Source organism: Phocoena phocoena, chromosome 8 (assembly GCF_963924675.1).
Source record: "Phocoena phocoena chromosome 8, mPhoPho1.1, whole genome shotgun sequence".
Classification (NCBI taxonomy): domain Eukaryota; kingdom Metazoa; phylum Chordata; class Mammalia; order Artiodactyla; family Phocoenidae; genus Phocoena; species Phocoena phocoena.
In genome coordinates, this window is record NC_089226.1 from 69,050,226 (window position 1) to 69,073,062 (window position 22,837).

The following is a 22,837-nucleotide window of genomic DNA, read 5'->3' on the forward strand; positions in this document are numbered from 1 at the left end:
GAGTTATTAGCAAATTATAAATAATAGATGGTGAAAGTATTTTGAAGAGTAAAAATGTGCTGTACGGATGAACATAGTCTTATGTTACGGCTAGGGTTCATAAATAGTGAGATTAACTATATTAACCTCGAAATTTAAATTGCATAATCTTAGCTCAAAAGCGTTTGCACACACTTTTAAATAATTACACAAAGGAGTTGTTTTAAAATTTAGTTAATTATATTATTCTGAAACATACCCTCAAACAAGAAATATTGTTAGTGATAAAGTTGTAGTTGTTTTATAACTTTAAAACATTGATGACTCGAGTGTCCACTAATAGTTAACTAGGTGACTCAGACCATCATATCCCCTGAAGGTAGCTAGAAAAGTTACAAGTTATTAACAATAAAAAAAATCTGCTTGAAGCCACTGAAGAACTAACAAGCTCCTCAGAATTTCCAGTATAAGACCTGGAGGAGGACAGAAATCCAAGAAAGTGAGTCTCAAGTTTGGGGCTACCAAAAGGGTGTTTGCTGCTTCCAGAGGGGCCAGTGACTGATAGAATGAGCAGTCCCTTTGGTAGCTTCATGGGACTAGGGAGACAAAGATTGGAATTGAAGGTTTGCCGTGGTAGGAGTAACTTGGTAAACTCAACAGTACTGCATCCTAAGAATAAAGGTAAACCAGAAATAGGCCCTTTCAGGGGTTATAGGTGCATATCAATCCCTTCACATACTTTAAAATTCCCCCTATTATAGTGTACAATTTAATAGTTTTGGGGTTTTACATTTTAAAGGACTAAAAAACAATAAGACGGGCTTCCCTGGTGGCGCAGTGTTTGAGAGTCCACCTGCCGATGCAGGGGACACGGGTTCATGCCCCGGTCCGCGAAGATCCCACATGCCACGGAGCGGCTGGGCCCTTGAGCCATGACTGCTGAGCCTGCATGTCCGGAGCCTGTGCTCCGCAACGGAAGAGACCACAACAGTGAGAGGCCCACGTACCACAAAAACAAAACAAAACAACAACAACAACAACAAGAAAGAAGACCAATCCTTCACAAACTTCCAAAAAAATAGGAGGGCAAACTTCCCAACTCATTCTATAAACGAGACCAGTATTACTCTGATACCATAAGCAGACAAAGGCATCAAAAGAAAATAAAACTATAGACCAACATTTCCAATATCCTTAACAAAATACTAGCACAGTGAATCTAGCGACAGATAAAATGTCATACCATGACCAATTGGTATTTATGCCAGGAATGCAAGGGTGGTTTAGCATTTGAAAATTAATCAATGTAATACACCCCATTAAAGAGGGGGAAAAATCACATGATAATCTACCTAGATGCAGAAAAAGCATTTGACAAAATCCAACACTCTTTCATGATGAAAACACTCAAACCAGTAAAATCAGAGAAGTCCTTCAATCTGATAAAGGGCATCTTTGAAACAAACACAGAGCTAACATCATCCTTACTAGAGGAAGATTGATGCTTCCCCCTAAGATGAAGAATAAGAGAAGGGGGCTTCCCTGGTGGCACAGTGGTTGAGAGTCCGCCTGCTGATGCAGGGGACACGGGTTTGTGCCCCGATCCGTGAAGATCCCACATGCCGCGGAGTGGCTGGGCCTGTGAGCCATGGCCGCTGAGGCTGTGTGTCCGGAGTCTGTGCTCCACAGCAGTGAGAGGCCCGCGTACCGCAAAAAAAAAAAAAGAATAAGAGAAGGGACATGACTCTTTTTGAATTTTTTTACAATAGCCAGGACATGGAAGCAACCTAAGTGTCCATCGACAGATGAATGGATAAAGGATATGTGGCACATATATACAATGGAATATTACTCAGCCATAAAAAGAAATGAAATTGAGTTATTTGTATTGAGGTGGATGGAACTAGAGTCTGTCATACAGAGTGAAGTAAGTCAGAAATAGAAAAACAAATACCATATGCTAACACATATAAATGGAATCTAAAAAAAGTTCTGAAGAACCTAGGGGCAGGACAGGAATAAAGACTCAGAGTAGAGAATGGACTTGAGGACATGGGGAAGGGGAAGGGGAAGCTGAGACAAAGTGAGAGAGTGGCATGGACATATATACACTACCAAATGTAAAATAGATAGCTAGTGGGAAGCAGCCACATAGCACACGGAGATCAGCTCTGTGCTTTGTGACCACCTAGAGGGGTGGGATAGGGAGGGTAGGAGGGAGAAGCAAGAGGGAGGGGATATGGGGATATATGTATATGTATAGCTGATTCACTTTGTTATACAGCAGCAACTAACACAACAATGTAAAGCAATTATACTCCAATAAAGATGTTAAAAAGAGAAAAGAATAAGAGAAGGATTTTTGCTTTCAGCACTTGTATTCGATATTGTACTGGAGGTTCTAGCCAGGAAAATTTCTAGAAAGATAAAAAAATAAAGATATCTGAGTGGAAATAAAGAAATAAAACTGTCCTTATTCACAGATCATTTGTAGAAAATTTCAAACACACACACAAACACAATTATTAGAACCAATAAACAAGTTTAGCAAAGTCACAAGATCAAAATACAAAATCAGTTGTATTTCTCTATACCAGAAATGAACTATCAAAAATTGAAATTTAGAAAATGTTTCCATTCATAATAGTATCAAAAAGAATAAAGTTAAAATAAATTTAACAAAAGAATTAGGAGATTTATAAACCGAAATCTATAAAACATTGTTGAGAAAACTAAAGAAAGAAAATTAAAGAAAAGTTAAAGAAACTAAATAAATTGAGAGGCATAGCAAACAAATTGGGACACTCACTACTGTCAACAGGCTATTCTTCCAAATCGATCTGTAAATTCATTGCAATTCTGATCAAATTCCAGTAGGCTTATTTTGGTAGAAATTGACAAATTGGTGTTAAAATTTACATGGAAATACAAATGGCCTAAATAGCCAAAACAATTTGGAAAATAACAAATTTGGAGGACTGATACTACCTGATTTCAAAAGACACCAATAAGAAAATCAAAGACAAACCACAGACTGGGAGAAAATATTTGCAAATTATACATCTGATAAAGGTCTTATAACCATGACATATAACTCTTTAACTCAATAGTAACTCAACCAACTCAATTAAAACACAGGCAAAAGATTTTAGATATTTTGGTGAAAGACTTTTGGTGGAGGATATGAAGGATATAAATGAATGGGTAGTAAACACATGAAAAAATTATTAACATCATTAGTCATTAGGGAAATGCAGATTAATACTACAGTGAAATACCAGTAAACTCAAACCAGAATAGCTATAATCAAAAAGACAGACAATACCAAGTGTTGGCAGGGATGAAGAGAAATTGGAACTTGTGCATTGCTGATGGGATTGTAAAATGGTAAACCCACTTGGGAAAACATTTTGACAGTTTCTTTAAAAGGTAGACATGGAGACTTCCCTGGTAGTCTGGTGGTTAAGACTCTGTGCTTCCACTGCAGGGGGTGTGGGTTTGATCCCTGGTTGGGGAACTAAGATCCCACATGTGGTGCGGCCAAAGAAAACACAAAACACAAACAAACAAAAAAGTTAGACATAAATTTACCGTATTACCCAGCAGTAACATGGATAAGAATTTACTCAAGAGAAAACATATGAGCACTCAAAGACAGGATTATGAATGCTTATGACATCATTATTCATGATAGTGCTAAACTGGAAAAGATCAAAATGTCCATCAACTTGTAAATGAATAAATATCACGTGGTATATCCATACAATGGGATTCTGTTTAACAAAAGAAGAACAAACTGCTGATACATGCTACTACGTGGATAAACTTCCAAACATTATTCTAAGTGAAAAAAACTAAGCTAAAAAGATTATATATTGTTTGATTCTATTTATATGAAATTCTAGAAAAGGCAAATTTATAGAGACAATAATCAGAATAGCAGTTGCCTGGGGTGAAAATAAGGATGAACTGTAAATAGGCATAAGGGTACTTTTTGAGGTGATGAGAATGTTCTAAAACTAGACTGTCATGCATAGAGAGCAGACTTGGGGTTCCAAGAGGGAGGAGTTTGGGGGAGACATGCGGTGGGAGGTTTGGGTTAGTAGATGTAAAGTATTATATATAGAATGGATAAACAACAAGGTCCTACTGTACAGCACAGAGAACTATATTCAATATCCTATGATAAACCATGATGGAAAAGAATATTAAAATGAATGTAGGATTTCCCTGGCAGTCCTGTGCTTAAGACTCCACACTTCCACTGCAGGGGGCTCGGGTTCGATCCCTGGTCAGGGAACTAAGGTTCTGCATGCCACACAGCGTGGCCAAAAAATAAAAAAAATAAAAATATAATGTATATATATGTATAACTGAATCACTTTGCTGTACAGCAGAAATTAACACAACATTGTAAATCAACTATACTTTAATTAAAAAAGACTTTTTTGAATCTAAAGACCAAAGCAATCAGGTGTTTTGAAGATAATGATGATAACAAAAATTCTGGGCCAAAAAAACAACAAACAAAAAAACTAGATTGTCATGAATATTGTAGAAGTCTAAATTTTCTAAAATTATTGAATTATACACTTACTCTGAGTGGGTTTTATGGCATGTAATTATACTCAATAAAGCCTTTTAAAAACCACAACAGATTATTAATTCTCACAGTTCTTTGCATTGACTGGTCTCAGCTGGGAGATTCTCACTTGAGGGCTGTCATGTAATTGCAGTCAGATATTGGCAAGGGTGACAGTCATCCAAAGGATTGATTGGACTGAGTTTCCAAGATGTCTCATGTGTCTGCTGGCTATTGACCAGTCCATTTACATATGACCTTTCTCTGGTCTTCTTCCAACATTTTGGCTGGAGGCCAAAAGAGGAGGCTATGAAAGCTGCCAGTCCAGTTAATGGCTCAACCCAGACCAGACAGAGTTGTCATTTCTGTCATATTCTGTTAATCAGAGCAGTCATGTGGCCTGTCCAGATTCCAGGGGGTTGGGAAATAAATGCTCTCTTGATGGAGCAATAAGAATACATTTCAAAAGAATGCATGTGGGATAAGAGATAGTGCTGTGGACATCTTTGGAGAAGAAATTGCTATATTTATTTCATCTGTTTTTCTTATTATCTGTAAGATACAGTTATTAGGAATTTAGATCATTAAAAAGTAAATCATGTACTTCAAATGTCAACAATTTTTGGATTGACAGCTATTTTAGAACATAATTGTAGTTAGTGCCTTAACTTACCAAGAACAGTTGAATAATCTGAATTTTTAAATTTTCTTAAAATAAAGTGTGTTTATTTGGAAACATTTGAAAAGTAATATTTTCCAAAGGGTAATACTTCCTGATCATGATCAGTTAATGATTTTTTAGTATATTCAGTGTGTTAGGTTCAGATTTGACTGACAGTTATTGATCACCTATTATGTGTAACATCTAGTAAAATAGGTGTTATTATCCACATTCTACAGGGGGGAAAGCTTGCCATTATTAAGTACAAAAATCAGGATTTAAACCTAGTTCTTCTGAAAGAACATCTGTATGTGTATAACTGAGTCACTTTGCTGTACAGCAGAGATTGGCACAGCACTGTAAATCAGCTAGACTTCAATAGAAATCAATAAATCAATCAATCAACCAACCAACCAACCAACCAACCTAGTTCTTCTGAAAGTCAACTCGAATGAATACTCTTAAAAACACTTTTATTTTTTTAAAAATCCCTACATATTGAAAAATAAATAAATCCTAGGTCTGTGGCTTGACGAATTTTCATACATCTAATATACATATGTAATCAGCACCCAGATCAACAAACAAAATATTACCAGCACCTCCTCTCATGCCCCACTTCCAGGAATCTCCCTCAAAGATAATGTTGATCCTGTCTTTCAATACTCATGTGTGTCAATTTTGATATGTTTTTGAACTTTTCATAAAGAGAATTGTAGAGTATATACCTTTGTGTCTGGCTTCCTTAACTTGACATTGTATTTTTAAAAATCATCCATATTGGTGCATGTGATTGTAGTTTCTTCTGTTTGCTCTGTAGTGTTCAATTGTGTGAATATACTACAGTTTGTTTATTCTACTGTTGGTGTGTTTTGGGAAAGTTTCCTGGTTAGCATATTACAAATAGAACGAGTATGAATATTTTTTTGCATATGAGTGAATGAAATGTAGCTACCAATGTTGCTTCCCTTTTCCATGTAATTTGGGAAAAAGAGTATTACTAATCACATTGGTAGAGAAATAACTCACAACTCATAACATTGTTCTAATTTTTAGATGTGCCTTAATCTCATCCATAATTATGAGTTTAGAATTTTCATATCCAAAACTCAAACAATTTCAGGTATTAGAAGTAGTTTACATGAAATTGGTTTTAAAAAAATTTCCTACTGAGAGGGACTGACATTTTCAGTTTCTCACTTTTATAATGAATTTCCACCCTCTCTTTCATCCATGAGTAGCTATATCAGGTGAAATATTGCCTGAGCACAAGGTACCTGGGCCAGCTGGTCCAGCAAGATACAACTTAATTGTGTCATTAATTTAGATTGAGTGCCAGTATGGTTCGATTTATCTGAATACTTTTTACAAATTCTTCTTATAAAACTGTTCATATAGGACATGTTTTATTCTTGTTTATTACTTTAAATACTTTCTGAAAGGTGATGAAGACAATACCGTTTTCTCAAAAGCATCATTCAACCTTACGGAAGCTCAACAAGAAATGGAAACAGAGAACAGAGACTGCAGAAAATTACTTTGGGAAGGTGATAATCACCTAAAAGAAGAGGCACAGAATGAAGAGCAACCAAATGTAAAAGATAAATTTTCAATATGATTATGTAAAGGTGAAATATATTATTAGTTAGTACTAAGCTTATTATTTTTGCCCAGAACAAGGTTTTTAATATAATGATTTAAAAAAATTTTTTACTGAAAAGTCACTATTAACACCTGAAAATAGAGTTTCTTTAAATAAATGAGGAGTTTGGGATTAACATATACATACTACTATATATAAAATAAACAACCAGGACCTACAGTATAGCACAGGGAATGCTACTCAATATCCTGTAATAGCCTATATGGGAAAAGAATCTGAAAAAGAATAGCTATATGTATATGTATAACTGAATCACTTTGCTGTACACCTGAAACTAACACAACACTGTAAATCAACTATACCCCTATTAAAAACAAAAAAAAGAAAGAAAACCTTGGGTTAAAAATAATTACTTTTAAACTCATCATCCTAGAATAACTAAGTGCGTTCATTTTAAAATGGACACATTTATTTGGTTTTATAGTCAATATATTACTTTCTATGCTGATTTTTTCTTCATTGTATGTGTTAAAATATGAAAAAATAAAGTATGTGCATAGTCATTAAAAACAAGGAAAATAACCTACTTATAATTGTAGGGGGTTTTTTGTTCTTAATATTGTTTTTGCTCTTAAAGTTCAAAATCTAAGCTTTTTAGGGAAAAAAAAATCCATCCATTTCTTTTGGGAAGTTATCCTAGTAATAAATGTCAGTTTAAGGATATAAGTTTCTATTATCCTTTGATACCTGTAACTTCCAAAATGAAAATAATGGATTTTAGATTTGTGTAGTGTTTTGGAAATATAATAGTCTTATTTATAAAAGTAGTGTAAAGACCAATAAGTCTTTTGATGCCTAGAAGACATGTTTATATTTGTCTGAAGATAACATTCTACAAAGAGAATTAATAGGAAGTACAGTTTATATTTGAGAATAACCATTATAGAAAATAATATTGACCATTTTTATAGTGTTCATTTATAAGTGTTCTCATTTAGCTATGGATTTAACAATATTTATAAAAAGTAAGGTTAAGTTGGTATGGTTTTTTTTTTTTTTCCCCCTACATGTACAGATTGAACAAGAAGCATCACGGGACCTGATTTTAATAGAAGATTATGACTCATTAATAGAAAATATGAGTAACTGGAATTTTCAAATTTTTGAACTTGTAGAAAAGATGGGAGAGAAATCAGGAAGGATCCTCAGTCAGGTTTGTTTCAAACCCCTGCTGCTTTATTATAAGTTACTTTTTTCTTGAATCTTTATAAAAAGCAAAATCTAAAGATGTATAATACTGGTTTAGGTACAAGTTCAACATTGTTCATTGAATTATTTTTTTTCACAAATGAAATTTTCAATAGAAAATTTGAAAAGAGAAACCTGGATATATAAACCCATATATATATAAACAAATATATTATTATGTATATAAAGTATTTCATAATTATATATATATTTATATGAAAAGTAGTTTATTTGCCCATAATAATGGGATTTAATTTACACTAAAGAAGTAATAAAGATTTACTTTTTATTAAATCTTGAGGTTGAAAAGGACATGAAAGGTGATCTAGTTCTTTGGACTGAAACTTATGCTTCATCGTTTTCACCGGTCCTCCCTGTGCTTTACCCAAGGCCAAATGGTCCATTTCATGCTAGAACCATGGAAAAATATTTCCATTTTACCACCCAGACTCAAAGTTCTTCCTGGTGGGTCCACACAGCAGCATCAGATTAACCTTCCTGAAATATTACTCTCATTAACTCCCAAGTATCTTATTTATGAAATGTGAGAACATAAAGATAAATTATGTGGAGGACACACAATTTATCACATTGAATTCTTTAGGGACAGAAATGTGATAAATATATTGTCCTGACTTCTTTTAACACCTAGGACTAGAATAGAATACAATTCATATGCCTTTCAATAAATTGTGAATGAAAAGCTAAAGAGAAGAGTGGAAAAATTTCAAACCTGGGACATGATATTATAATCATTCTTTGGTTTTCAAGGGCTTTAGGGCAGTATCTTCCTTTTTCATATTTCGGAAAGAATTCATTATAGGGAAGTTTTTAATAAATTACTTAAGTTAAAGGCATATACATGGTTAACTTTCCCAAATGCAAATCACAAAAACATATTCAACTAGAAATAGAAATTCCGATTTTTAAAGCGAACTTTCTTTTAATTGACATGTAGGTTATGTATACCCTATTTCAAGACACTGGCTTATTGGAGATATTTAAAATTCCTACTCTACAATTCATGAACTACTTTCGTGCATTAGAAAATGGTTATCGAGACATTCCTTGTAAGTATTAAAATATATGATTTAAGTTGAAATAATACTGGTTTTGAAATTCTTTATAAATTCCCTTCAGATAGTCCCTTAAACACTTTTAAAATTGCATGTTTGGAAAAGTTGGAAGATAGTAATTTAAAAAGAAAATCTACATCCTCCTACCCAGAGTTAACTGACTACTGTTAACATTTTGGTAAGGGACTTCCTTGGAGGATTGGTGGTTAATACTCCATGCTCCCAATGCACGGGGTGTGGTTTCGATCCCCCGTCAGGGAACAGGCCATGCGGTGCAGCCAAACAATTAAAAACAAAACCCAAAAAAACCCATTTTGGTATATATCCTTCAAGACTTTTTCTTATACATACTTATTTTTTATGAAGTGAATCATAATACCTATTTATAATCTGCTTTTTCATGTAATATAGTATACATCTTTCTATGTTAACAATTATTCATATGAGTACCTTTTCAAATGTTTGGTAATTTTAAGTCATGAGTTTCATAAATTTCTTTACTTTAAAATGTTTAAAATTTATCCATAGAATTCATTTTTTAACTGTGTCCTGATTTGTGGAATAATTTTGTTTGTTTTTTGGCCACACGGCTTGTGGGATCTTAGTTCCCCGACCAGGGATTGACCTTGGTCCTCGGCAGTGAGAGCAAGGAGTTCTAACCACTGGACCGCCAGGGAATTCCCTGTGGAATAATTTTTAATGGCTATTTGATTTTATGATACAATAGAATTTTAATTTTATATTAGGAAAAGGTACAATTTTATGTGTTGATCATTCTACAGTTTACCTCCAGGTGGACACACTTTTGGGAAATATAGAGAGAGCAAATTATTCTTAAATTGGCCTCATAAATAATGGTGATGCTTAATAATTTAATGTGTGTTATATGTACTATAATTACCACTTACAAAGTAGGCATTTTGAAAAGTGGCTGAATTTTATAAATGGAATAAAGTGATATTTTAAGGTGGACTTCAAGGGCAGGGGGATGGAAAAAAGAAAGCCATGGTGGGGAGTTTTCACGGTCACCTCCAATTAGGATATATTGGTTAAGACAAGAGCCTCTGGGGAATTCCCCGGCAGTCCATTGGTTGGGACGATGTGTTTCCACTGCGGGGGGCACAGGTTTGATCCCTGGTCAGGGAACTAAGATCCCACGTGCCGCGCTGAGCAGCCAAAAAAAAAAAAAAAAAAGTCACTGGGACCTAACTTATCTAAATTTTAGTTTCCAAATTTATAAATGGGAATAACAATAGTACCTACCCCATAGGTAGTGATAATAATGTAAAGCACATATCAAAATTCATGGCACATAGTAAATGGTCAATAAAAGGTCATGATTGTATTAATAATAAGCTCCTAGTGGGTTGACATCATATCTATAGTCTAAACATTCAGTATCGTATCATTTGCTAATGCTACATGGAAGGTACACATTAAATATTTGTTGAAACATCAGCTATGACTATAATCATTAGATTCACAAAGGTTATCTCATTTAATCTTTGTTGGAAAGGTTGTATTATCTACCTTTTACAGGTGAGAAGTAAAAATTCAGAAGTATCTTTCCCAAGATCATAAAACTGGAAATAGCAAAGCTGGGTTTCACTTGTAGGTCTTGCCTTTTCACATAGTGGTATTTCAGTAAACCAGTGTTTTATTGATCATATACTACATGTCAGACACTATTCTGGATGTTTATATAAAGGTATATACCTTTTAACATGTAATCCTTATAGCAGGCCTGAGAGAGAGTTATTTCTTATCTGGCGAGGCAGCTGTCCAAGTATCCAGAATTTTTAACTGTTCTATGTGCCTCTGTGCAGAAATTGTTTTGTTTGCAAACATGGGTCTCCATAACCGAGACACTATTTGCATATTTTTAAGTTAAATTTTTTTTTTACATCTTTATTGGAGTATAATTACTTTACAATGGTGTGTTAGTTTCTGCTTTATAACAAAGTGAATCAGTTATACATATACATATGTTCCCATATCTCTTCCCTCTTGCGTCTCCCTCCCTCCCACCCTCCCCGAGCTGATCTCCCTGTGCTATGTGGCTGCTTCCCACTAGCTATCTATTTTACGTTTGGTAGTGTATATATGTCCATGCCACTCTCTCACCTTGTCACAGCTTACCCTTCCCCCTCCCCATATCCTCAAGTCCATTCTCTAGTAGGTCTGTGTCTCTATTCCTGTCTTAAACCTAGGTTCTTCTTGACATTTTTTTTTCTTAAATTCCATATATATGTGTTAGCATACGGTATTTGTCTTTCTCTTTCTGACTTACTTCACTCTGTATGACAGACTCTATGTCTATCCACCTCATTACAAATAGCTCAATTTCGTTTCTTTTTATGGCTGAGCAATATTCCATTGTATATATGTGCCACATCTTCTTTATCCATTCACCTGATGATGGACACTTAGGTTGTTTCCATGTCCTGGCTATTGTAAATAGAGCTGCAATGAACATTTTGGTACATGACTCTTTTTGAATTATGGTTTTCTCAGGGTATATGCCCAGTAGTGGGATTGCTGGGTCTTATGGTAGTTCTATTTGTAGTTTTTTAAAGGAATTTTAAAAGTCACAAAAAGCAACCGTAGGGATTTCCCTGGCACTTTCACTGCAGGGACCCACCCTAGTTTGGGAACTAAGATCCCGCAAGCCTCGCAGACTGGCCAGAAAAAAAAAAAAAAAGCAACCTTAAGTAAATTAACCCTGGTAATGCTGCCTTTTCTTTGACTCCTTTAATATGTTTTCATAGTATATGTGAAAGTTTTTAAAAGAAAGCTTTTTAACACATCAATAAACTTTTACAAAATAAGATGAAACAAAAACATAATTGTTGGAAATTATTCTAAGCCATATATTTTATTTATGAGGATACAGTATGACTAGAAAGTACTTTTTAAAATGTCCTATGTTAAAAATAACAGAATGATCATTTTTATAAAACATTTTGGTGACTTTAGATCACAATCGTATACATGCCACAGATGTCCTACATGCTGTTTGGTATCTGACAACACGGCCAATTCCTGGTTTACAGCAGATCCACAATGATCATGGAGCGGGAAATGAAACAGGTACTTCCTTCTATAAATCTTTCCTTTAATTATTTGATTAGGAATAATAAATCATACTATCTCATTTCATTATCTCTGTTCTCTTAAAAGTTTTATTAAGTAAACTTTGGTATATATAAAGGACTATGTAAATTTTGAAGAATAATGACATGCAAATTAGGAAACCCACTACCCGTCTTAAAAGTGAGGTTAAGATTCAGTACTACTCAACCTACCATGTTTCTTTTCTGTGTCCCACAGTGCTGCCTTCTTCACTGAGGTAGCCAATATCCTGAATATTATGATAATCATTTATTTGCTTTTCTTTCAATTCTTAGTTTTTTTGTTTTAGGTGTATCATGTAAATTTAAAATATATGACATTCCCAACAAAAGTGGACATGTTTAGAATCTTCATAGAATCTTCCTCTTTCCTCTAGTTTCCAATTATGGGTTCCTCTGAGCCCTCACTGGCAGTACCCTTGACAGCAGTTTTCTACCACCAGCCTATTCAAGATGATTTAAGTATTCCCTAAGGCAATGCCTGTTTTCTCTTCCATGCACTTTACTTCCTCCTGAGTTCTTACTAGCAATGCTATAAGTCCTTATACACAATATTATGGAATCAAGTATGTGTAGAAGACAAAGCTTTCTTTGGGAGACCAAGTAGCTGTTGAAATGTAAAATTGTGGTAGAAACAAAGACTATAAGGACTATGGGATGTGCTGCCTTATTCTGATTGCAATGGAGAATTAATAGAAAAAAAAAATGATGACACCAAAAGTGTAAGCAACAAAAGCAAAAATAAACAAGTGTGACTACATCAAACTAAAAAGCTTCTACACAGCAAAGGAAACAATTTAAAAAATGAAAATGCAACCTGCAGAATGGGAGAAAATATTTGCAAACCATATACTGGGTAAGGGGTTAATATCCAAAATACATAAAGAACTTGTACAACTCAATAACCAAAAAAAATCCAATTTTTAAAAATGGGCAGAGAAACAAAATAGACATCCAAATGTCCAACAGGTACGTGAAAAGGTACTCAGCCTCACTAATCATCAGGGAAATGTAAATCAAAACCACAATGGGAGGCTTCCCTGGTGGCGCAGTGGTTGAGTCCACCTGCCGAGGCAGGGGACGTGGTTTCGTGCCCCGGTCCAGAAAGATCCCACATGCCGCAGAGCGGCTTGGCCCGTGAACTATGGCCGCTGAACCTGCGCGTCCGGAGCCTGTGCTCCGCAACGGGAGAGGCCACAACAGTGAGAGGCCCGCGTACTGCAAAAAAAAACCACAATGGGATATCACCTCACACTTGTTAGAATGGCTGTCATCAAGAAGGCAAGAGGTAAGTCTTGGGCAGGATGTGGATATAAGGGAACACTTGTGCACTGTTGAAGGGAAGGTAAATTGGTTCAGCCACTGTGAACAACAGTATGGAGATTCTGATTCCTCAAAAAAATAAAAATAGAACTATCATATGAATTAGCAATTTCTGGGTATATATCCAAAGGAAATGAAAGCAGAAGTTTAAAGAGATATACACACTCCCATGTTTATTGCATCATTATTCACAATAGCCAAGACATGGAAATCACTTGTCTGTCAATGGATGAATGGATGAAGAATGTGTGTGTGTGTGTGTGTGTATACACACACAACGGAATATTATTCATCCATGAGAAAGAAGGAAATCCTGTCATTTTCAACAACATGGATGGGCTTGAGGGCATTATTATGCTAAATGAAATGTCAGACAAATACTTTATGATATCACTTATATATGGAACCTAAAAATGTTGAACTTGTAAAAACAGGCCATGGGTGAGGGAATTGGTGATATGTTGTTTAAGGGTACAAACTTGGAACTAGTAGATAAACAAGTTCTGGAGAGCTAATGCACAGCATAATGATTATAGTCAACAGTACTATATTACAAAGCTCAAAGTTGCTGAGAGACTAGATCTTAATTGTTCTCGCCACAAAAAAGAAATGATAATTATGTGGTGTAGTGAGGGGTTAGCTAACGCTCCGGGTGGTAATCATATTGCAACATACAAATGTATCAAATCAACACCTTGTATACCTTAAATTTACACAGTGCTTTGTGTCAATTATATTTCAATTAAAAAAAAAGAAATGAAATGACACGTTTAGAGTTTTAATGAATGGTTAGAGAACCAGATAGCTAAAAGATTCCTTAATTTTTATAGTAGTACGATCATAACTACTGAAAACATAATCCAAAGTCTGATCCTGAAGTTACCTGAAATACAATTCAAGTTGAATTCATGGCCTCACTAAGCCTCTTATGTTAGAACTACGGTATTGATTGGGAAAGAAAGGACCCTGATAACTGGAAGGGGAATATTTGAGTAGATTTCAGTAAATCTGATTACCCTGAACCCCTCAAATCTTGCTGTACCTCCCTGCTGAGAAACAATCATTTCTCCTTGTGTTGGTTGCCTGAAGACCTTGTAACAACCTCACCTGAGATTCTTGACTTGTAGGGGAATGTTATTTCACCTCTAAATCCAGTCCCACCACCTCTCATTTCTTTGTGATCCATAATTAAACTCATATCTGCCAGGATCTAAGTCTGAACACCAGAATAATTTCCTAAATTTATATTGGCAGAAACCTGAAGAACATATGTGGGAATGGATTTAAAGTGTTACAGCAAGGGAAAGGAAGGTAATGGTTGATCATTCTGAATTTATTGATATAGGTGTACCTGTTAGAGATTCTGGATTCAGGACATTAGCTTGAGTGTTCGGCAGTGGCCCTAACAGTTTGCTCCATTCATTGTCTGAAATCTAGGCATTAAGAGAAATTGAGGTGTCACAACTTCCTGATACACTGTGGAGGAAGGAATTCAAAGGCTTACACTGATAAGATACTGAAATGGATTGGTCATGTAGTCTTCCCACCCATACCTAACCATGTCCCTCAGAAGTGTCCCCCTTCATCAGTGTTGAGAAATACATTGCAACGCTAACTCCTGGAGGGTAAACTACCACACTGGCCCACCAATCATAGTAGGGGCTTACGGAATTTAGATGATAAAAGGACTTTTGGCCTGGGTCCATCTCATAGTGGTAGTTCCCTGAACCCACCCATTTTTGGAATGCACAGTTGGAATAAACATATTTAGCAACTGGCAGAATCTCTCCATTAATTCCTTGATCTCTGCAGAGAGGACCATCATGGTAGGAGGGGTCAAGTGAAATCTCTTGAAACTGCCTCATTCTAGCAAAATAGTGAACCAAAGCAGTACCTTATTTCTGGATGGACTGCAAAATTAGTGCCACCATCAAATACTTAATAAATGCAGGAGTGATGATTTCCATCACATTGCTATTTGACCTGTGGTACTTTAGCTTTTACACAAGATGAATGGATCTTGAAAAATGATGGTGGATTATTCTAAACTTCATCAGGTGGTGACTCCAGTTGTCACAGCTGTTCCAGATACGAATTTTTGAATAAGTCAACCCTACTCATCCTATTTGGTACACAGCTGTTAATCTGGAGAAATGTTTCTTTTTTTATACCTGTTAGCAGAATCCACAAGAAGACATTTACTTTCTCATCTGGCAGGCATAGCAGTACACTTTCATCATCCTAGTTCTGGGCTATATCAAGTCTCCCATTCTGTTATAATCTAGCCTAGTCCCATAAGGTATCAAAGTGGTCCAGTATAATGACCAGATAATGCTGAATAGCTCTACTGTGCAAGATGTAGCAAATATCCTAGATACCTTGATAAGAGTGCCAGAGGAAGAGAAATGAGAGAACTTGCACGAAAATTCAGAGATTTGCTACCTCAGTGAAGTTATTAGGAATCTGGTGGTCTAGGATACGTTGAGGTATCCTCTCCAAGGTTAGGGACAATGATTTTGAATTCTCTACCTAGAGTGTTCTTTGGATTCTAAAGGCAAATTTACAATATCTCGATACTGCTGCTCCAACCCATGAACTCTAAGGCTATGAATTTTATGTGCAACTCAGAGCAGGAGAATCATGTGAGGCAGTTTCAGGGTAGTGTAAGCTGCTTGGACACTTGGCAATATGACCCTCAACACATCCAGCAGTTTTCAGCGTGTCTTTGGCAGGTAGGGATCCTCTGTGGAGTTATAGAAGATCACTACAAGGGAATCATAGTATAAATCCTTAGGATTTTGAGGCAGTGCCCATCCTTCTTCCTCGGATAACTGTTCTTTTTGTAAAACAGCTGCTAGATTGTTACTGGGCTCTGATAGAGTTTGAATATTAGACCATGTGCACTGTTACCACATGACCTGCCTGTCATAAACTTGGGCCCTCTGACTCTCCTAAGTTGGCATGTACAGTAGCACTCAGTCATCAAGAGGAAATATTAAATACAAGGTTAGTTTTGAGCTGCCCCTGAAGGAACAGGAGACTCCAAATACGAACTCAGATTCCTATGGCAGCTATTGCTAACACGCTGGCACTCTTCCTTAATCCATATGGCTTCATGGGGAATTACCCATGACCGGGTGACTGAAGGAGAAAAGACCTGGTTTCTAGATTGTTTTGTCCCATATACCAGTCAGTACCTCCTGAAAGTGGATGACTACAGCTTTATAGACTCTCAAAGGTATCCTTTGAAGGATAAAAAGGGGAAGGTAAATCCAATCAGTAGGCAGAACATCAGGCAGTAAATCTGCTTGTTTATTTGGCCTAGAGAGAGAGATGACCAGGAGAAAGGATCTACACAGATACATGGCCCGTGGGTAATAGCTTGCTTGGATACTTAGAGTTTTAGAAGGAAAAAGATTGGAAAATTGGTGATAAGGAGTTCTGGGAAAGAGATTTGTGGCTAGACTTCTCAGAGTGGAGGATATGTGTTTCCCATGTGAATGCTTACTGTAATGGTTGATTTTATGTGTCAACTTGGTTGAACCATGGTGCTCAGACATTTGGTCAAATATTTTTCTGGATGTTTCTGTGAGGCTGTATTTTAGATGAGATTAACTCATCAGTGGATTTTGAGTAAAGCAGATTGCTCTCCATAATGTGGGTGGGCCTCATCCAATCAGTTGAAGGCTTTAATAGAACAAAGACTGACTTCCTCCAAGAAAGAAGGAATTCTGCCTGCAGACAGCCTTCATACTTGAACTGCAGCATTGACTCTTACCTGGTTCTTCAGTCTGCTAGCCCATACTGCAGATTTTGGACTTGCCATCCCCCATATTCACATGAGCCAATTCCTTAAAATCTCTCTCTCTCTCTTTCTCTCTCTCTCTCTCTCACAGACACACACACACACACACTCTCACACACAAACACACACACTGTTGGTTCCACTTCTCTGTACAACCCTAACTAATACACTTCCCAAAGAGCATTCCCTGCAAAAGAGGCTCTCAATAATCAAGTAGTCAAAATGACCTCTTCTCTTGATTATCAATCAGACTCTTTTCCTTAGCTACTCCCGTTTTCATTTGATGGGCTTATAAACACAATAGCCAAGATGGCAAGAATGGAGATTATGTATGGGTTTAGCAACATGGACTTCCTCTCACTGAGGCTGACCTGACCCTGGCTTCTGTTGAGTGCCCAGCTTGGCAATAGGAGAAACTAATGGTGAGCCCTTGATCTAGCACCATTCCCTGGGGGAATATCCAGTCATCTATCTGGTAGTAGTAGGTTGATTATATTGGATCCCTTGTCTTATAGAAGAGACAACTTTTGTTCTCACTTACTCTGTGTATGGATTTACTTTTACTGTCTATAGTGCTTCACCATCACCATCTATGAACTTAGTGAATGCCTTATTCACCATTGGCTTATTATATACAGTACTGCATATCAAGGAACTCATTTTTGCCTCAAAAGATTGTTGCACGGGGCTCATGCTCACAGAATTTACTGATCTTTTCATGAACTTTGTCATCCCACAGCTGGCCTGAGAGAATGACATACTGAAGACTCAGTTGGGGCACCTGTTAGGTGAAAACATTTTGTGGGGCTAAGGTGCTGTCCCACAAAATGTGGTTTATTTTCTGAACCAGTGACCAGTATATGGTACCATTTCTCCTATTTCAAGAATACACAAATCTGTGAATCAAAGAGTGGGATTAGGAGGGTTTTTTCTGTTACCTCAAACGATCCACTTAGAAAATTTTTGCTTCTCCCCCAACCCCACCAAAACAAACAAAAACTTGGCGTACACACCTTAGTTCCCAAGGAAAAATGCTTTCAATAGAGGACACATAAAAGGGAAACTGTAAACTGAGACTGACATCTGGCCACTTTGTGTTCTCCATGCCTTTGAACCAGTAGACAGGAGGAGGATTCTGTACAAGGTCAGGTGATTGATCCTGTCTGATCCTCATTATCAAGAAAAAATAGGGTTCCTACTACACATGGGAGGATGTATGTTAGGAACCCAGGGGATTCTCTGACCTTTTTGGTACTCCTATGTCCAGTGACAAAAGATAATGAAAAACTGCAGTAATCCAGTGCCATAAGGGTCACTAATAGTACAGAACCCTGAAAGTATGGGTCATCCCACTGCGCAAAGAACCATAATCAGTAGAGATGCTGGCTGAGCAAAAAGGGAATGAGGGATGGGTAGTGAAATAAGAAAATGATTGAATCCCAAACACAGCTATGTGACCAGTCACAGAAATGAAGTCTATAATAGCCATGTATTTTCCTCATTGCTTTGATATATATTGATATTTATTTTATATATTAAGCATTTTTTTCTGCCTCTTTCTCACTCTTCTACCAGTCATTATGCAGTTGATGGAAATTTGGGTTCTTTCCACTTTTGGGGTGTTACGAATAATGCTGCTATGAATATTCTGCCAGCTTTTGTGTGGGTATATGTTTTCATTTCTCTTGGCCATATACCTAGTTTTATGGAATTACTGGGTCATAAGGTGACTCTGTGGTTAACATTTGGAGGAACTGCCAAACTATTTTCCAAAGTGGCTGCACTATTTTACATTCCCACACACAACGTATGAAGGTTCCAATTTCTTGTTATTATCTATCTTTTTGATAGCCATTCTAGTAGGTGTGAAGTGGTATCTCACTGTGGGTTTTTAGATTCGCATTTCCCTAATAGCTAGTGACATTGAGCAACTTTTCATGTTGTTATGGGCCATTTGTAAATCTTCTTTGTCCATTTAAAAATTTGGTCGTTTGTCTTTTCATTACTGAGTTGTAGAAGTTCTTTATATATTCTGGATACAAGTATCTTATTAGATTTATGATTTGCTATTTCCTCACATTGTGTTGTCTTTGCACTTTTTTGATGGTCTGTTGAAGCACAGAAGCTTTTAATTTTGATGAAGTTTAATTTATCTTATTTTTTCTTTCATTACTCATGCTTTTGGTGTCATATCTAAGAAGGGTTTGTGTAACTCAAGGTCATGAAGATTTACCATGTTTTCTTCCAAGAGTTTCATAGTTATAGCTAGCTCTTAAGTTTAGGTCTAGGATCCATTGGAGCTAATTTGGGGGGATGAAATAAGGAAGAGGTCCAACATTCATTCTTTAGCACATGGATATCTAGTTGTCCCAGCGCCATTTGTTGAAAAATTTTCTTTATATATTCTGTACATGGTTGGCTCTTAAATGTTATGAAATCAGTTTCTACCTTTTAAGATGTGAGCATTAAATGAAACATGTATGAATGTGCCTTGCATCACACAGGGCATAGTTGGCTCTCAACGAGGTCTTGGCACGCTTGTCCAAAAGCAATTGACCGTATATGTGAGGATTTATTTCTGGACTCTCAATTCTATTCCATTGATCTGTGTGTCTATCCTATGCCAGTACCACGCAATCTTTGTTACTAAAGCTTTGTAGTAAACTTCGAAATTATTCTTCTTCCTCAAGATTGTTTTGGCTAATCTGGATCTCTTGCATTTCCATATGAATTTTAGGGCCAGCTTATATAGCTCTTGTACCAAAAAAGCCAGCTGGGATTTTGGTAGGGATTGTGTTGAACCATAGATCATTTTGGGGAGTATTGCTATCTTAACAATATTAAGTTCCCTGAACCATGAACATGGGTATTTTTCTACTTATTTAAGTCTTCTTTAATTTCTTTCAACAATATTTTTTAGTTTTCAGAATACTGGTTCTGCACTTCTTTTGTTAAATTTATTCCTAAGTATTTTATTCTTGTTGATGCTAGTGTAAATGGAATTGCTTTCTTGGGTTCATTTTCTGATTATTCATTCCTAGTGTGAAGAAATAAAATTGATTTTTTGCATATTGATCTTGTACCCTGCAACCTTTATGGTCTCATTTATTAGTTCTAAGTTTTCCAGTGGATTTTTTTTTTTTTTTTTTTTTTTATGCGTTACGCGGGCCTCTCACTGTTGTGGCCTCTCCCGTTGCGGAGGACAGGCTCCGGACGCGCAGGCTCAGCGGCCATGGCTCACGGGCCCAGCCGCTCCGCGGCATGTGGGATCTTCCCAGACCGGGGCACGAACCCGTGTCCCCTGCATCGGCAGGCGGACTCTCAACCACTGCGCCACCAGGGAAGCCCTTTCCAGTGGATTTTTAAGGATTTTTCTGTATACAATCATGTCATTTACAAATAGAGGTAGTTTTACCTCCTCCTTTTCAATCTGGATGCCTTTTACTGAGGCCTGCTTTTATTTTATTTAATTTTTTAAAGATTTTTTTTTTTGATGTGGACCATTTTTAAAGTCTGTATTGAATTTGTTACAATATTGCTTCTGTTTTATGTTTTGGTTTTTTGGCATGTGGGATCTTAAGCTCCCCTATCAGGGATTGAACCCGCACCCCCTTCATTGGAAGGCGAAGTCTTAACCACTGGACTGCCAGGGAAGTCCCGTGAGGCCTCTTTTTAAATGAGATCTACAGTAGTTATGTTTAGTTGTCCTTGCCATCTATTTTCTTTTTTATAGTACTAATTTTTATACTACTAATGTTAAGTATATACAAACTAATGTATTAAGATCCTAATATGTCAATTCTAAGTAATTATTGAGTTTAAAAGGATTTTTTGGCCATTTTTGGTATTTTATGTATATATTTTAAATTCTAGGGGAAATACAGAACGCATATAATGCAGGAAAAATTGAAGTTATTGACTCTGATATTGGTAATTAAAATCTTATCAGAATTAAATATATCTTTATCCATACATTTAACTGTCTTGTTTTTGCTTTTTATAATTATTTTTTAAAGTAACTCTAGTGTGGGTAATTCTAAAACTCAATTTAGATACAAAATATAAACAGCATGAAAATAATTAGGTATCTTTATAATGATCAATAGTGTGTGTTAAAGTCATTATGTTAAAACATTCTTGTGATTGCAGATATTGAGTGAACTAAATTATGATAAAGTCCTTTTGGACTTTGACAAGCCAGGGCATTATTCTGAGTTTCCACTGGTGAACACACCAATGAAATTTAGTATCTCTCTAATATCTTTGTGGTTTTATTTGCTGTCTACTCTCAATATAGTTTATTATTTCCTTCTTAATACTTTAAGATCCCTTTAGCAAAAACAATCTAGTGACTATCTAAATGGAGACAGCCACCCAATTACAAAAAAGGAAGAAACAAATGTAAGATATTAAGGACACCAAAAGCACAGTGCTGATAGTGAAAACACTGTTTCTAACTAGAAGATAAAAAGAGTTATATTGACTGAGTCATTCCTCAGTTTTCCATGCCTTTTCAGTTTTCATAGTTCTTCTTTACAGTATTTTATAAGGGGCTTCATGGAAGGAAAAAGAAGAGGAAGAAGGGTTGTAGTCAGGGTTACAAATGAAAGGTAATCTATCTGGATAAGATTTGAAAAGCATCTATGTTGAATCGCTTACTTTGTTAATATATTAAATTCCTAAGTCTCTATACTATTTCATGAAATGTTATTCTCCAGGTTGGTTTTTCCTGTTACCCCGGCCATTATATCTAACCATTAAATAACAAATGTTTAGAAAATCAGAGGTTTGGCTTTTTTATTTTTATTTTTTAAATGCACACTTCTCCAACACATTTATTTCTTTAAAGGAATGGATTTTGAAGAGAAAAAACATGGGGCAGAGAGGTATGGAATAGAAAATACAAATGTAAGCTGTTTTGCTAACTGCTTTATGACCACAACAAACTAGTACAGAGAATGCCCTGTACAAAACAACACAATAAAGATCGAGGTATTCCCTTAGGCAAAGCTGAAGATTTCAGTCTCTTGGTATTTGGAATTTAGGTTGCAGTCCTTATTTTTGGACGGATCACTGGGTGTGTGGCACAGTCCATGCTTTTAACCAGATTTGAACAGGAGAATGGCCACTTGGCCCAGGTAGAAGTAGATGAAGTGTTTGGTTTCATGTGTCACATAAATACCGAAGTTCCTCCCCACGATGCAATGCCAGGTGGGGTTATACTTCTTGTCAAACTGCTTCTTGATATGGGCCGCAATGTCCTTCTCTATATTGTATTTCTCCAATGCCTGAGTAGCACACTCCACCGAGCCCTGTTGCATCTCCTCCGACATATCGGCATTTTTGATCACAGCCTTTCGGTCACGCATGGTTACCTAAGAGCAGGGTCTGGCCCACTGCGACGGTCTCCTGGGGGAGGGCCTGGCGAG

The 22,837-nt window shown here is 36.3% G+C and overlaps 2 protein-coding genes across 3 annotated transcripts in view; one reads left to right on the forward strand and one right to left on the reverse strand.

Moving 5' to 3' along the window:
• Window positions 1-22,837, forward strand: part of PDE3B (phosphodiesterase 3B) — a 173,266-nt gene that overhangs the window by 133,822 nt on the left and 16,607 nt on the right. For both annotated transcript variants that reach the window (XM_065881701.1, XM_065881702.1), the window contains exons 9-12: window positions 6,665-6,816; window positions 7,901-8,038; window positions 9,032-9,143; window positions 12,126-12,239. In XM_065881701.1, coding sequence (XP_065737773.1) covers window positions 6,665-6,816; window positions 7,901-8,038; window positions 9,032-9,143; window positions 12,126-12,239 — 516 coding nt within the window. The remainder of the gene's footprint in view (window positions 1-6,664; window positions 6,817-7,900; window positions 8,039-9,031; window positions 9,144-12,125; window positions 12,240-22,837) is intronic.
• Window positions 22,508-22,777, reverse strand: LOC136127138 (dynein light chain 1, cytoplasmic-like). Its single transcript, XM_065882571.1, has one exon. It carries the CDS (start codon window positions 22,775-22,777, stop codon window positions 22,508-22,510), a length of 270 nt encoding a protein of 89 aa, XP_065738643.1.